Raw genomic sequence first — 16,947 nt, forward strand, 5'->3', positions numbered from 1 at the left:
TATTAAGTTTGACACACGTGCTCTAGATGAAGAGTAGAGAGTTCCTTGATCCTTCTCACCTTACAAGCCCAGTCCAAATTACCCAGACTTGGATTTCTGTAAGCTCAGTCACTTAGAACAAATTCAAAAGTGAGTGGGCATAGAAGAAGCAAGACCTTTACTCTGCACAGAACAACCACAGTTTGAACTGTACTCTACTGACATTCAAAGGCAGAGCTGAAATCAGATAATTCAGCTCCATCTGTGTGGCGAAGCAAGATGTGATCAGCTAGAAAAAAAGAAAGAAGAGAAGACAGTCTGACCCAGAGAGCACCTGGTTTCTTCTACACTGCTCCTTCAAAAAAAAACCTTTAAAACAGTCGTTCTAAAAGGCTGTGAGTAAAAGTCAGGGAGCAAAACGTGTCGTGTGATGAGTTGTGTTTCTGCAGCAGGCAGTCTGGGTTGTCTGCAGCTTCTCTGCTGGGTTTCCTGTACTTTCCATGCTGCTTTTCTGCACCGCAACACAGATGAAACGTTTAATTCTGAAACTGCATCAGTTGTTCATGCGTAACAACTTCCTCTGTGCTGACCACCGAAGCCAAATGTGTTTTCAGAAAAAACGGTGCACGACATCAACACTCAAGCTTAAAATAAAAATAGAGCTGCTGACTTATTCACGCTAAACATGCTCTACATCTTCTAACATTTTCTTTTCTTTTTTTTTTGCTGTTTGTTCCAGTCAGCTATAAAGTTTAAGGATTTCTATAATCAAAGAATGAAAAGTTGAAAATTGTTGCAGGGAGGAAGTTGCTGAGCTGGTAGCCTGGCCGTCCGGGGCAGAGCAGCCGAGTTCTGAGAGGACGGGTCCAACAGAACAGAACAGAACAGAGCAGGGGACAGCTTGAACTCATCACTTGTTTTAAGGCATGTGTGCTCCAGTTGAAAATGCCTGACTTTCTGTGGCATCTTTGCTGTGAAACTCTAAACTAATCATCTTTGGGAAATACATTAAATCCACAACGATCTAAATACAAACTAGAAGCTGCAAAGTCATTTATTTGAACTTTTTTCGTATAATTTCCTATGCGACCTTCAGGTGTGGGTTTATACCGTAATTGTACAAGTCAGATACCTTCCATCTTTTATAGCAGGCAGTGGAAGAATGAGGTACAGTTAGAGTTAGTATTATCATTGGATACAATGATACAACCAGACCCCGGCAGGCTATCAAGCAGCTCTAATTAGAAACATGAGCCGTGGATTGTTTTTCCTCTCATGTTACTCAGAAACGTTTGAGGCTCAGCGGGACGAAGGTTCATCCTGCTGACCTGACCAGCAGAATCCACGTTGTCCAGCACCGACTGATGAACTAAAACAGACTCCAGTGGCCGTTTTTCCTTAGCTCAGTATCTCTCAGTTTCTTCCCCGTCCCTGTCCTCCAGGCAGAGGTCTGGTCATCCTGGTTCTGGTTGAGGTATTTGGTTTTGTTAAGGGAGTTGTTGTTGCTCTGCACCGTCTCCCCATGCTTGCTCAGGGTTGGTGACGTTAGTATGTGGTGGTAGAACTTGGTGAAAGCCTCACGAGATAATTAAACCTTTTCAATTGATTGTGTCAAAGCAGACGCATCTTACCCGACCCCAGCCTTACACAGAAAACCGCTCACTGGCTCAACTCTGATTGATTGCAAGATTTGGAATGAAAAAGAACATTTTTAGTTTGTTTCAGTTGAGTGAAGTAGACTGAGGTAGAATCCTGTTTTAGGCCCATTTTAAAAAAACAACTGATTTGAACTGGTTATTAAATGCTACCTATATTTAATCCAATACAGAAATAAATAATTACCATGTAATGGTATTTATTTTTAAGACATTAGAAACTAGCGTAAAGTAGGTATTATGTATTTTTCAAACACGAAGTACCATTTTATAGCCCAACCAAATAACGACGTTATGTTCAATTATTATGAAAATGCTGTATATCTCAAAAACAACTTAAATGAAATGTAAGTTTGACTTTGCATCGTAGCTGTATCTAAATAAATCGGTCTGTCTCTTTAAGAACCTCCCACTGTTCCTGACTCTCCACTTCCATCCACGTCGTCATGACAATGCTTCTCCATGCCACCCATTGATGCTGTTTAAGTCCGTTGTTACAAGCGCTGTAGTTTGTATGACATGCAGCTCCACCAGGTGTTTACTAGTTGCTGCTGTCGCTAGTCTGGAGGAGACATGTGGAGGCGCAGTTGGTGTTGGAGTATCACGTTTCCAGAATTTTTATTTTCCTTACTTTTTGGTCTTGTATTTAAATAAGCAACTTTGTCCACAAAAATCCCAGAGTTTATATGAGTTTCTACTGCACTGTGTAAATACATGTGATTGCTTACGGGGGAATTTTTCCGCCACATTTCAAGGGCGCACAATTTCAGTTCATGCCTTTCTTTTCAAAACTTGTAGTGCTTGTTCTCAGAACCGCCGCTCCCTTCCAAACATTCACTGTGCTTCCTCAAACGTTTGTCCTCGCGCTCAAAACTTCCCTCTGCTCAGATCAAATCTAAACTCGCAAGCCTCGCTTGCGAATCATTTTGTGCTCTCGAATTATGCCAGCAGCTCACTGCCGCACGGAACTGCAAAATCCTTCAAACGTCCATGCAGGGTCGGAGTTACTCCTGCAGCACAAGAGGAGAAAAACAGTTTGGAAGCTGAAGGGGAGGGAATATTTTATAAAGTCTTGCACATTACATCAACCTTAATATGAAAACTCTTACAACCAGGAAACAGGCTCTAGTGCCAGTTCTCTTATACAATAAAAGGCAGTACCAAGAATTGAAAAGTTCATGTAAAAAACAAGAAAACAGACAGAACACAGCTTTTTGATATTCCTGGTAGGGCTGGGTGGTGATGTAGTAATACCAACTCGGAAATGACCAGAGCACCACTTTGGATGGGAGTTAAACAGTTGGGTTGGAAGTTAAAGTGGGCTGTGCTCTGGTAAACATACTGTATTGTGCAGTCATGCTGTGCAGCTTCTTCATATAATACCTGCTGTGGGACAGGAAGAGTTTATTGTTCATGAACTCTACAGTTAAAAGGGACAGCTCAGATATCTTAAAAGTAGGGTTCTGTGGAGTAGTTATGAGTGATTAGCATATTGCGTTCAGAAGTCAATTTATCGTTCCACTCAGGTTCGACCGTCCCACTAAGCTGAAGTCTCAAAATTCAATCCAGAGATTCAAACACAACGTAGTATTTTTTTTTTTTTTAAACACTTTCCTTTCTCATTCAGATACAGTTCTGGCTTTCCTGTGTATGGTTATTTTAAAAATATTTAGTAATGTCACTGATTTATGATAAATATAAATGACGTAAAGACGTCATTTATAACGCCTTTAAAATAGACAAGCGTGGTTTAAAGGTTTAGGAACATTTGCATAAACCACAGGCCTGAACCTCTGAATGGTTAAAGGAGATCTGAGCTGCAGGGACTAAACACCAAGAAACTCCAGTTCAGTTCAAAAATCAGAGCTTTGCTTTGTTCTAGAATGAGGTTCTGTGGAGTTATTAAGATTCAGTGAAACGCTTACAGCTGGAAGGAATAACAAACACAATTCTAGAGTGTTTCATGGAAACACTGTTTTAGAAACTTCTGAAGTGTCTTTCTTTCACCACTGAACGGGTATTTAAATAGTCATGTTCCTAATTAAACCACTTTTACTTGAACAACTATAAAATGTCTGGCAAGTAGCAATCTGATTGGTCTAGGCTCCCCTCTGATTGGCTGTTACTGTAAACTACAGCTGCAGTTTTCCAGCCATTTAAAAAAGCCTGACCTGATTACGGTGCTGGTTCCTTTTTAACAGCCGACACTGTCAGTTGTCACCAAACTCTCCGATAACACAGGAACTACATTAATCACTGTTTGGTTTTTTTGAAAAAAAAAAAAAGCTGCTAAAAGAGATCTGAAACACCACTAAATATAGCCACAAAGTCTCTAAATTAAGCTGTGGCCTCAGTCAGTCTCTCACAGCAGGGACAAGAGGACAGTGGCTGATTTTCAGACCTTTGTAGAGACAGATCGGCTGGCCAATCAGTGGACCTCTGCTTTAACCCCCAAACCGTCCCTTTAATAGATGAGCTGCAGAGATTATACTCTGCACAAGAGCAAGTCTTTGATGATAAAGTCATTTTCAACTCACTCCATGACCAAAGTGTTAGCATGTGTTCTAGCTATCCAAACTAATCACATGGCATTTTCATTATAAAATAATACACTGCTGCTTTAATTACCTGCACACCATAGAGGAGCAAGCAGAAGCAGAGCTGACTAATAATTATAGGAGTCGGTGGTATGAATACTTTACTTCACATGTTCAATGATTGTGTTTTGTGAGGTGATGACAGATCAATATGGGCCGTTGAATAGTAATTCATTCATTCATTCATTCATTCATTCATTCATTCATTCATTCATTCATTCATTCATTCATTCATTCATATCATCTCAAAATGCCCAACAGTCTTTCCAGGCAGACAGTGACACAGGACATATTTTACAGGAAGGCTAAATTTGATCCAAAGCCAACACCGCCCAGCCCTAGTGACTGCTGCTATTAGAACATCTGATGACCACATTAACTACAGCTACAACAGTATTTATGAAAACAAGTCAAAATAGAAGAAGAGCTTTTAGTTTTCATACAAGTAAACAAAACTAGTATTCATCCATTTCTAAGTCATCTCAAGCTTCCAGAAACAGAAAACGACAGGTTCCTATCTAAGCCTTCCTTTTCCATTCTCTCGTACCAAAGTCTGGTTGTTCCTAACTAAGCGGTTGCCTTCCCAGTCTTTCATTCCCTCCTCCAAAGTCCTTCCTCCAGCTCCAGCTTCTCCTCCCGTCTCTTTTATTCCTTTCCTGGGTGGCTCTTGTTTTATAAAGGTCCCACCAACGGCCACCAGCAGCCTCTGGCTCTGTTGCTGAGCTGGGATGGCGTGGAACTGTGGAAACTGCTTAGAATCCAACACGTCCTTGTACTGGATCTCAGGCCTGATCATCCTCAGGCACGACATCCGAGTGGTATTGTCCAGCCCCGGCTGGAGCTCATAACCCAGAATTTTAATTAGTCCGCTTTGGAATGGTCTAATGCTTTTGTCCCGGATCCGATGAGCTTCCACAGGCTTCCCCCCGTCCCTGAGGCACACCCGGGCCAGGTCTTCCCTACGCATCCTGAGGAGTCGGACTTCTTTTTCCATCTGAGCATGACCAAACTTGTCAATTTCCTTCCAGAAGGTTTTGTTGAAGGCTTTGTATAGATACCAATCAAAGGCATTCCACTGTCTAAGCTTTTCCCGTTGCTCCGGCGTTAGGGAAAGGTTCGGTAGCGTCTTTGCTTGAACAAGCCCGCCTCTAATACCAACACCAGCGGCCGCTGCTGCTTTGCCCACCCAGGTCCCAGCCACCCCACCGGAACTGATGGGCTTCTGCTGCCGAGCATTCAGGCTGAAGAAGACGACGGCATCCAGTGGCCAGCAGAGGGCGTGTCTCAGCAGGATCATGGACTGGTCGAAGTACTCGGAGACGAGAATCAGCTTGAAGGTCCGCCGGATCATGTCCTCTCCGAGCCGAGCCAGCGCCAAAGAGAAATTGGCGTTGCTGTCAAGGCCAAAGTCAAACCACAGCAGGTTGTGGGCATAGTGGTTGTTCCGTAGACGAGGGTCGTAAAATTTTTTAGGGTCATCCGCAAACTCCCCCAATCCTTTGGCTTTCCGGAAGGCCGGGGCCACTTCTTTATAGTAGGCGAAGGAAGACTCAGCCAGAGCGACTGGGTCTCTGATGATAGAGAAGTAGAAGGTGTCTGCAGGCATCACCTTCTCCACCTGAAAACAAGAACAAACCTTGGTTATGAAAAGGTGCCATGAATGGAAGTTCATGAACTGACATTTCTAGGCAGTAAAACATTTTCATGATGTTGAAAAGAAAAGCGGTATGATTGATAAGACCAAAATGTGTGTCAGTCAAAGCTGCAGTATGTAAACTTTAATAATGATTTTTTTTTTTTTTCCGTTTGTTAAAACTGTCACCATGTTGGTTGTTATGAGACACATGATCTATGACATGCAGCGGCCAATCAGGGCCAGGAGGAGGGTCTTAATGCTGTCAATAGATTTCACGTACTCGATGCTAAATGTGCTGCTGGTGGACAAATGACTCACTTGAAAATCATTTTCTATAATCAACGATGGCCAGGCTAACTAGCCTAGCATTCAGGACAGGCTCTGCTAATGGGGAGAAGCTGTAGCTGTAGCAGAGAACCTTCCTCCTGGCTCTGATTGGTTGTTTTTAGTTAGCACTGGGAGAACTGGGAGAAAAGCTCAATTTTCTTTTTCACAGATAATCTGTCTCATAATAAACTGTCAGAACAGATTAACAGAATAAATATGTTAAAAAAAACATATTTTTAATCAAAGCTACATGCTGCAGCTTTAAGAGTATCTGAATTGTATACAATTAACCTCAAAATAAACAATTATAATTATGTGCTGATTTATAAATGGTTCATACTTTGAACCTTCAGACCGACAAAAATGTCAGTCTGTTTGAAACAATTAGCCTTGAAATTAGAAAAAAATAACATAACAAAAGTAATAAACCTAAATGACAGGAATATAAGTCCATGTTGGTGAGACCGTCTGATCTGATCAGTGAAAGTAAAGCTGGCTAGCTCTGAAGCTTCTTCACATCAAGTGAGGCTCAGATTAGCCCTGAATCATGTCTGGCTGAGTGTGTATGTCACCAGACGGACGTCGAGAGTCACTTCCTTCTGAAACAGGAAGTCTGAGCAGCATGTAGAGACTTCAGTTAGAATGAGGAACTTATGGATGTCCTGTGTTTTCATCGCCAAATAGTGTGATGATATGCAATAGTGAGTGATCAGATTATTGTTTTAGATTAAAACTGGACGAGCAAACGTTTGCTTTCTGCTTTAGTCTTTGACCCTCCATCTACAGTGCAGAGTTGAGTAATTGAAATATTCCAGTACAGGACAAGCAGCCATTATTTGTCATGTCAGTGATTGAACACGTAGCCTATAGTAGGACAGAAATGATCCAATAGAAAGCTCCATCTGGCAGAGCGATCTGTGAACCATAAAGCTGGAATCTAAAGGACTCCAGCAGCAGGAGAAAGAGGCAATAACTTGTGATTGGCATTATATAAGGGTTTAAAGTGAAATCAAAATAATTCGTTTTTGTCATTCATTTATTTTAGATATATTATAAAAATCCGAATCTGAGTATTAAAACAACCTTGTGTCACATCTGGTTTGTTCCGGGAGTTTTTTTTTCTACAGATGTTTTCCATGGAGAACTGGCCCCCAAAGCGTTTAAGCTGCAGCTGTGGCTACAGGCAGCGATGCACTGAACACATGATTGGCAATAATCAATCAGAAAGCATCCGTCAGTCTTGTTGACCCAACCAACCATGAAGCACAGAGGCAGTTCAAACGTAGACAAACATCCACCAAGCGTTTCTTGGCAGAGACGCTTCGACGACAATAAGATATGTTAGGAGGCTCTTCCTAAGAAACCGTAGAGCCGACATATCAAAGCAGCCACTGCTATCACAAGAAGTTCAACAAATATTAAGAAGCTCTGTAGGATGATTTCATTATTTCATCCTTACCGTTTCTCAGAGTGAGAGAGCTAACCGGCATGCTGATTTCTTATTCTTATCCAACTAAATTCTACATCATCCTCGTGTTTTCTGCTCCTCTGAAGAACTCACCTCCGGCTTATTAAACCTCATGTGATTCCCCATGATGTGGAACTCGATGGCTCTGGGACCTCTGTAGCCTTTCACCCTGTGAGCGTTGAAGGGCAGCGGGTAGCCCAGCTGGTATCCCAGCGGCAAGGCGAAGCGGAGGTTGTGCTCGTCTCCGAAGCGGTACAGCATGTTGAGCACCGTGCTGCTGGCCGTCTTGTGGGTCTTCAGGAACATGATGTGAGTGTGGGGCTGACAGGAACCCAGAGACGGCCCCTGAGCATCAGGGGAAGTAAAGATGGATCGTGCGGCTGACTGGACATTGCTGGAGAAGGGAAAAGAATTTTACACAGAGGAGATTTCAAACTGCCAGGAAAGAATGAGGAGAGCAGGACATTTTTAGAATGTTTCTTTAAATTCCAGGCTTTTCCTTATCAAATGAATCATTTCATAATTTTCGTCTGGATGATTTTAACGTGTGACCTGAAGACTTAAAGCAATTCTATCTGGCATTCTGCTAATGTCAGCGTGCCACGTAATCAAACTCCTCAGAAGCAAGATGTGAGTTTATTGAAAATGTGTGCCTTTGGATCAAATGTTTTCTGTCTATATGAAAACAAGTTGAATGTCCCACCATTCCAACAATGCTGCGTTTGCTGGATCTGAATCAAACCCAGATGAAATCATTTCTGGTAAATTGTGGGGAAATACATCATCTGACCAAACATAAACCTGCTGGGGAATTCTGGGTTTGATGGTTGACTGGTTGCTGTTGAGCTAACTGCTTCACATATTGTGATTTTAAGTTCATATTTGAAGCATTTACAAAATGAAGGACTGCTACATTCCACATTCGCATGACTAGGCCTTGTACAGAAGTAGCCGGGCCTTTCTAAAAATAATCATCTCTGCCACATCATTAAAAGAAAGTTATATCGCCCACAAGGGATCGTTTTCAGAAAGGTTTTCACCTACAGGAACCCAAACAAATCGTTGTTTTAAACATGACAAAACAACAGACATTAGAAATGTCTAGAACCGAGCACCAGTTACCGGACTGGAAGAACCACAGAGGACTTTTTTTTTTTCAAATGACTAACAATTTTCCAGCCATTACAATGACTGGGACTGTGAAATAAAGACTTGTGTCATAAGACCAGCCAGTACGCTGCTCTCAGACCATGTGACTCTGGTATCACTGCCAACAAAAATGAAGCAGAACTCCACAGAATTCCAGATTTTTCCAGACTCCGTTTTAAAAAAAAATCTAATGCAATTTTTAAAACATTTTAAACATTTAAATACAAAATATTAACCTTAAACCTGTTAAATGACAGTCAGAACTCATCTTCAGGCTCTTCCACGGTGAAACAACACCGTGGAACTTTTAGAACGTGGCAAAAAGCCATTTCACTGATTAGGTACAAGGAATGGACTACATTAGGCTGCATTTCACCTCTTTAAAGAACAGTTTGTGAACTTTGGTTCATTTTTGTTGGCAAAAAATCCAATAGTCTTTTGGTGCTTAATTTAGAAAGAATGTTAAATACGATGGAACCGAAACCCGAAATAAAAACAACCTGTTGGTGAATCTCAAAGCGCAGTGACATAATTAACGTGTGGTGGCATTTTATTAATATGTTATTATCAAACGTCTGTCTTGTTAAAGCTCAGCTGTAAGGTTTAAAGGCATTTCACCCAATCAGTACACTACAACGGCAGACATAACCAGAAGATCACTTATTTTTCATTTTAGTAAAAAAAAAAAAAATAGTGGTGGTACTTGTGGAGAATTATTCTTTCTCCATTTAGGTTCTTAATGTCAGTGAGTTGAATTTATGAACTCCATTTATTAAAACTAATATACAGCGCTGGTCCATTATGATGGATCATTACGGGCTTACGCAACAAAATGGCACCCGGCAACAGTTTCTAGTTCCTTTAGGTAGCCTCTAGCTAAGCTTCCCTAGCATGTCATTTCCTTTAACCTTAGCTTTGCACGCGTGTGCACTATGTGTTTGTGTGTGCGTGTGTGGGCGTGTGTGTGTGGGTATGAGGGCGTGTGTGTGTGTGTGGGGCGGTGTATACGAGCATGCAAGCAGCTAAAAGAAAGAGAAAAACACAGAATTATTTATTCCCAACATACTGGATTAAAGTTTTTCTTCGAGTTAATCCCAGTGTTAATCAAGTTAATCTCATCTTAACTGAAAAATATATATTGACAAAATAAGCAACATTTTCAATTCAAAAACTATTTTTGCTGCTAACTTATTGGAAAAAAATGCAAGCTCAACAGTATGGATATTTTTTATTTAAACAGATTGGAGCAAAGTTCTATTCTATCCATTCATCTTTCCAGAGTTTCAGGAACTTCTGATCATTCATGGAACGTCTTTAGAAATCTGGACTGTGGACGTCTGTGCTGCTGCTACCTGTTCAGCACTGAGATGCTATCTTAGGCTAGAATAGCAAATAACCACTAAGTGGGCCAAGAGAGGCAACTTTATTTTCCATTTCTGCTGTTTGTGGATGTCGGTAGTGCGTCAGATTGACGGGCCTACCAGAAACGCAAATACAAATGTTCTGTACGTATGTAAAAGAAAATGCGATTAACTGTGTTTACAATTTTGAATGCATTAAATTCTATATAATTTAACATCTGTTGACACATTCTGATTCTGCTAATTGTTTATAAATGAATTCACATAATTTGACTGTACCAGCTGGTCTAATGGTGTAAAAGCTTAGCTGTGCTTCAACTAAACAATTTACACCTGAAATACAAAAATAAGAGACATAGAAGTATGTCAGATACCTTTTGTTGAAGATGACTCCCAGCAGCTGACCTGCAAACGCAATGGCCAGAAACAGCAGAAGTGCTTTCCACATCCAAACTGGTCCCAGCCGACCACACACCAGCCACCGCAACATCCTGAGAGGAGGAGGAGGAGAGAAGAGCGTTAAAGCATTATCACAAAACTATAACAGAGAACGACTGTGGCTTAACAAAAAGTCTGAATATGGATGGATGGATGGATGGATGGATGGATGGATGGATGGATGGATGGATGGATGGATGGATGGATGGATGGATGGATGGATGGATGGATGGATGGATGGATGGATGGATGGATGGAAAACAAATCTGTGATACAGACAGAAACAGAGGAGATAAAAGAAGGAGGGTGAGTTGGAGGGAGGTCAACGAGGAGAGAGTGAGGGAGGAGAAGAATGGAGTGAGTCATGGAAGACGCCTGACTAAAAGCATCATGACTGGGAGGAAAACAGTCCCACACCATCAGGAGACATTCCCCACATTACATCACTGCGGCCTGTTTATAGTAGAGGCTTTTGTTTCTGGAGAAATACACAAATCGGCTATAACATGAAGACTGACGTCGAGTCAGTCACCTTTAAAAGCAGGATCATTAACTGTGACTCACTGACCGAGGACTCACTGACCGAGGCCTCCAGCAGTCCAACTTCTTCCTCGCCGTCTCCGCGCTCTTAGCAGAGCTGGGATTTGCGCAATTTGAACATCTGAGGAATTTAGATAAGGTCTAAGAGAGTTTGTGATTTAACGGGGTCAGCCAAAATATTTTTGCATCATCCACATAACCAAGACCCAACGTTTCCCAGCAAAATAAGGACCAAAGAAACGCGCCTCAGCGGCCTACAGCTACGCAGCAGACGGACATGTTGTGTGTTTGATAGCAGTGAGTTTTGTTTGCCTGTGAACCTGAACTGTTTACTGATTTCTGTTGGAAAGCTTATCCTTTTTGATAGCGTAAATAGAAAAAATATGGTAACACTTTATAGTGTTCATAAGACTGACATAACATCTGTCATGAGTCTTCATGAATGTTTATGACTGTTGTCATGAAGTGTCATTCGGTAAATAATGTAAAGTAAAGTTTTTAATGTAAAGTTCTTTAAAAGTCAATTAAAAGTGCCAACGTTGCATTAAAAGTGTCATTATTTACCAAATGACACTTCATGACAACAGTCATAAACATTCATGAAAACTCCTTCATGTTCACAATAGGCGTTATATCATATATATTTATTTACCATTGTTGCTTCTGATTAAAGTTGTTCATGTTTTCTAGCTCCTACACTTTCTCATTTGTGTGATCATGCATTTAGTTTTTCAGTTTGAGTTTTTCATATTTAGGAATGGTTTAGTCTCCCCTGTTCTCTGTTTTTCCTTTGGGATTTTGTTCAGTCTTTCTCTTCCATGCCTCACTTTCCTGTCAGTCAGTGAAGCGCTCTCCCAGCTCCAGTCCTCATAATCACTCCTCCCAGGACATTAAAGTCTTTGTTTTCATTCAGCCTCCATTCGATTCTCCTGTTACACGCCTGATAGTGGCACTCCCTGCTGCTCTCGCGTTCACCGTTATCGCTCCACATTCTCACAGCTTCTGGACTATCAGCTGAAATTATTGCTACACAATAACAACGATAAAGCTTATGGAATGGGCCATCTCAGTAATTATCTTGCTTGAGGACATAATGACCACTTTGTCTGACTCTGCTACAATCTCCTACTACTCTCCAATTTTATATTATTTGATGTTACTTCAGCTTTTAACTTTATGTTCTCTCTGCAGAGAGAAAATATCTAAGTAACTGTCCAATAAAATATCTGAAAATACAATTTAAACGACGCGATCCTTACTTGTTAGAAAGTGCAAAACTCTGGCATCGTTACTTTCCTCACCTCCTTATTTACTTGTTTTGAAAAAAGTGAAAGCAGAGGCCATATTGGCAGGTTGTAAACCACTATGTAAATACTAGCTGTAGAGAGAATGCGCTCAGCAGGAATGTGTGGCTCTAACAACCTCATAAACTGACACACACCGAAAATCAAACATTTTATCACAGTAAGTGACAAAGACGTCCTCAGTGTGAGTTGAACAGGTGACCTCAGTCGGAGTGTTTGCACTGTCAACAATCTGCAGGTCTGGTTTTCTTGACGAGTCACAGCTTGTCGTTATCCGTCAAGCCTCTGTGGTTTTGTCAGGCCGAATATTTCTGCATATACAGACATGTATATACAGCAGCAACACAATGTATCATCTGATATCGTTTTCAGACATGCCATCTAAACTACATGCCTTAAAATGAGAACCAACCGATAAGGATATTTTCAGACATCTGCAGTTGTCCAGTACTTATAGATTCATTATTCTCCATGTTGTGAAACTTAATCCAACTTATTATAGTAAAGCTGAAGTCTCCCAGTGTCTCCTTTGGATCACAGATTCTGTTCAAAGCTTCCAATAAAAAAATCCTCCTGCTCTTTAAGACTCAACCACTGTTTTGCTCTAACCACAAAAACCTCTCATAAAAAGGACAGAGAAACGGACTGGTGGTTAATGAGTCCACCAAAAATTCATCAATATGTGCAACATGTACCGTTTAAGTCTGAAACATGTGACAGATATTCATTACATTCAATGCTGCTGACCAGAGGCTTAAACTCATACCGACACTCACTGAACATAACTTCAAAAACCTCTTTTGCAGATTTCAGTTCAATTTTTGATATAGTGAATTATTCTCAGACATGTGCAATTAATTCAAGCCAATTATATGAACGGATTCAGAAGATTAAATCAGTTTAGTCCTTAAAATGACGTGTTTTTTATCCAAGGAAATCCAGCTGATTGGATTGAGTCACTGACTCTGGATGTTTCCCTGTAGGTGGATCGATGCTATGCAACACTTTTCTAGTGATACTGACCACTAGAAACACTTTCACAGCGGGGGTCACACTGACCAACCAGTCATTCACCAACCCACACACAGGCAGCAGGGCTGGAGCCAAGCGCCTTGCACAAGCTGGAATCAAACTCACAACCCGCCAACGCCAAGACTACTACTGATATTACTGGCTTTTTTTTTGTGATCACTTGTTCTAAACTCATTAGAAATTCACTGGATATTAACTGTGTGTGAATTGATACTGTAATTGATACTTGATTTTGTAAGTTTTAAGAAATTTGACAGAAAGGTGTGATGGTCTCTGTGTGACGTGTGCTGGATATGGGCAGCACGTTTGAAAGGCGCATGCTCATCCGTAACCAACAGGTTGACGGTTCAACTCCTGGTTTAGTACGGGAGAGCCGCATGAGCCATAATATCCCTAAGGGAAGCATTCATGTTTTATCAGGCAACAGCCAACAAGAGCTACTGAAGACCTTGGAAGGGTAGTGAAGACGAAGCAACAGAAAACACATCAGCTTCAGAAAGTCTTGGTATTTTTAACTAAATCAAAGGAGAAATTTCTATTCCGCTTGTCAACTTTTCAGATCAGCCATTTACTCAACAGCTTTCAGGCATCAGAAGTAACATTTTGATTCATTTCGGTGTGTACATACAGTCACACAGAGTTCTGTTCAATGAAGCAGCTGAGATAAATATGGAATGTGAAGATGTGAGGAGAAAACTGAAACAGACTGAAAGCACTCAGGAACTCTGGCTGTCTGGCCTTGAAGTTTTTCTTCCCCCACTCCCACTGGGACACACAAGCGCGCGCACACACACACACATATGCACACCCCGACACATGGAACACATGGAACACACAGCTAACATGACGTGCTAACATCACATTCGCTGGGTGGCACAACAAACAGAAGCCATGAAGATACAAGCAGACACCATCAGTCACACGCTAACCACACCACTAGATACCACACACACCCACGCAGGCAGACAGACTGTATCTGCATGAAGCTGATCCATGAGACGGAAGGAATATCAGAAGAAAATCCTTTGTCTGTGAGGGGCCCTTCCAGCCCCCCATCCACATCTCCTCCTTCTTTCCTCCATCCCCCCCTCCTCCTCCTCTGAACGGCCACAGCCGGCCCCTCCACTCCTCTCAGGCTCAATCACTGCATCCAGAAGCCGCCGTTCCGCTCGGCTTTCAGCCTCACATTCCCCCCCCCCCCCCCGCCCCCCACCTCCGCCTTTCTGCCACTGTGCGGCCGGTCTACAGTTACCTGGCTCCCCGTCTGAAAAACATCGCTGAGTCCCCGGGCCGGTGTCACTGTGCAGCTGCGGAGAGCTCGGAGCATCTCGGAGTGTTCAGCTGCAGCTGGTCCACCGCCCGTACAGGCCATGGAATCAGAGCAAAGCCCGCTCACCCACCCGGAGCCGGAGCCGGAGCCGGAGCCGGAGCGCGCTCATTCCCCCGCGCTGTCCTCACTCAAACCACTGGAACTTTCTTTGAGCGCAAACGGAGCCCTGCAACCTAATATGCCGACGGCCAAGACTGACAGCCAGAGAAATAGATGCGGGAGTCTGCAGACGACTTCCGGTGTTATCAAAATAAAATGCTCTTTTCCGTATTTGGTTGTTAGCCAAGGCGATTTTGCACTGAATCCTGTGGCTGCGGTTTATTCAGACGTAATAAATGTTGGCTACATGTTGAAGAGTAAGTGTAGATTTTACACGGTGGGATTCTGCAGTTATTATCTTACGTGCAGAAGAGAACTCCCCTCGGCCAGACTGAGATTTTTATTTTTAAGTCATAATATTTTGAAAATAAATAAAGACGAAATGCTAAAAAAAAGACTGTTGCCAAACCACAAGGGGAAAATTTGCTTTGATGAGAAAAATGCTTAGATAGAGATCTGAAATATCTGACGGGACCAGTTCGGGGAGAACTTGTGGTTCTTGGACCGTGAAAGACGTGAACCCAGCCTCTCCCAGCAGAACACCGGCGGCCAGGCCCCGCCCATCTGCTGGATCACTGTCCTGCTACTGATAATACTTTAACGCTGATGTATTAAAAGATTAATTATTCCCTCCTCTGTAAGATGATACCAAAGTATGTTCAGGACAGTTCAACATTCCTCATTTTATTTTATTTTTTTAACAATCATTTTTTGTGTGACTTAATTTTTATATTGTTACCACTGTATTGTCTTATTATTTCAACATTACCCTACAATGTTTCTACCATTTATTCTCAAAATTAGAATTTTTCTTAGCCAGCCCTAAATTTTTTACTAATAGTGTAGAAAATGTATAGGGCATATTTTATTCCTTGTTCACATTTATTTATTTAGTCATTTGGACACCATCTCCTCTCCCCCCCTCCTTGAAAATGCAAACTTCATCATTTTCCAATATTCTGTGATGAATATTGCTACTTACTGAGTTAGCTTTAAAGGCGCAAAGTTGCCAGTAGAGACACTGCAATCATTCTGGTTAGAAAATACAACAAATTCTTTGCTTTAATGATAAAAAAAATAATAACTTTATCTCAATTAATATTGAGAACTGCTAATACAAACTGTACAGATGAAAAGCTCAGCTCTACTGAGCTGCGTTGTCTTTGTTTCCCAGTGTCCTGCAGGCTGTAAATATGTAATGACTTTCAGTTATTTCAACTTTTTTTAGTTCCATAAAAAAAAAAAAACATCAAGTGTCTAATTTAAGTGTTCATATCGTCATGTCCATTATAGATTTATGGAGCTAAAACTGTCTCATAATTCACAAATGCACAGAATTAGATTCAAAAATGCATGGGACAAGATTCACACTTGTATTTTTGATGCAAACACAAATATGTCTTTACAAGATGTCTCTAGCCTCAGTTGCGCTGCATTTTTTTTGTTGTTGTTTTTAAACTTTAAAAAACGTTGCGCTGCATTTGTGTGTGAATCTTGAGACTCCCCTGACGTCTCAATCCACAAATGTCTTTTTTTAAGAAATGGTCTATCTGATTGGGTGATCAGCAACCAATCAAATAGCTTCCTTGTTTCAGCCAATCATATGAACGGACGCCCAAGTTGCGATAGCCTATTTTTCAGCCAATCACATTAACCCATTCAACAGCGCTGTAGCTATGACGAAGCACCGCCAACCTCTGACCTCAGCCTGGCTTCTGGAAGCTATAGAGGAGCGATAAGTGAAATATCCATCTAACATATTTAGCTATTTATCCCCATGTTATCATTAATGTTAATCGATTTAATTGTCAACACAACACAACTATCAATACAAGCTAGCTATCTAAGGGAGTAAACTGTGCTACCGACCAATACTAGCGCTTCTGCATGCTAACAGCATCAGACTTAGCGTCGTTCCTTAAAGCTGAATGTCTTGTGATTAAAGTAACTGTTTAACCGCCTGGGTTTGTTGCCCCAAACCCAGGAAGCAGCTCAGGCTGTTGTGCCATTATTGTTCGAGACCAAGATAATA

General features: G+C 41.5%; 1 protein-coding gene across 2 annotated transcripts; it reads right to left on the reverse strand.

The window, feature by feature from the left end:
* Positions 1 to 2,678: 2,678 nt before the first annotated feature.
* Positions 2,679 to 15,168, reverse strand: LOC102222387 (galactose-3-O-sulfotransferase 2). Of its 2 annotated transcripts, none has more exons than XM_014472073.2 (4): positions 14,739 to 15,168; positions 10,547 to 10,663; positions 7,756 to 8,056; positions 2,679 to 5,849 (listed from the first exon to the last, which is right to left on the reverse strand). In XM_014472073.2, exons 1-4 carry the CDS (start codon positions 14,759 to 14,761, stop codon positions 4,746 to 4,748), a joined length of 1,545 nt encoding a protein of 514 aa, XP_014327559.1. In that variant the 5' UTR covers positions 14,762 to 15,168; the 3' UTR covers positions 2,679 to 4,745. The 2 variants fall into 2 exon arrangements, with proteins under 2 accessions (XP_014327559.1, XP_023202270.1); XM_023346502.1 differs by lacking the exon at positions 14,739 to 15,168 and adding an exon at positions 11,179 to 11,564.
* Positions 15,169 to 16,947: the final 1,779 nt, after the last annotated feature.

Source organism: Xiphophorus maculatus, chromosome 14, assembly GCF_002775205.1.
Source record: "Xiphophorus maculatus strain JP 163 A chromosome 14, X_maculatus-5.0-male, whole genome shotgun sequence".
Lineage (NCBI taxonomy): Eukaryota > Metazoa > Chordata > Actinopteri > Cyprinodontiformes > Poeciliidae > Xiphophorus > Xiphophorus maculatus.

Excerpts from the sequence above, each read along its gene's own strand:
- LOC102222387 (XM_014472073.2), bottom strand. The coding sequence starts at position 14,761 with ATGTTTTTCAGACGGGGAGCCAG. Across the intron at positions 10,664-14,738 it reads TTTTTCAGACGGGGAGCCAG|GATGTTGCGGTGGCTGGTGT; the intron begins GTAACTGTAGAC and ends TCCTCCTCTCAG. Across the intron at positions 5,850-7,755 it reads TGAGGTTTAATAAGCCGGAG|GTGGAGAAGGTGATGCCTGC; the intron begins GTGAGTTCTTCA and ends TCTTGTTTTCAG.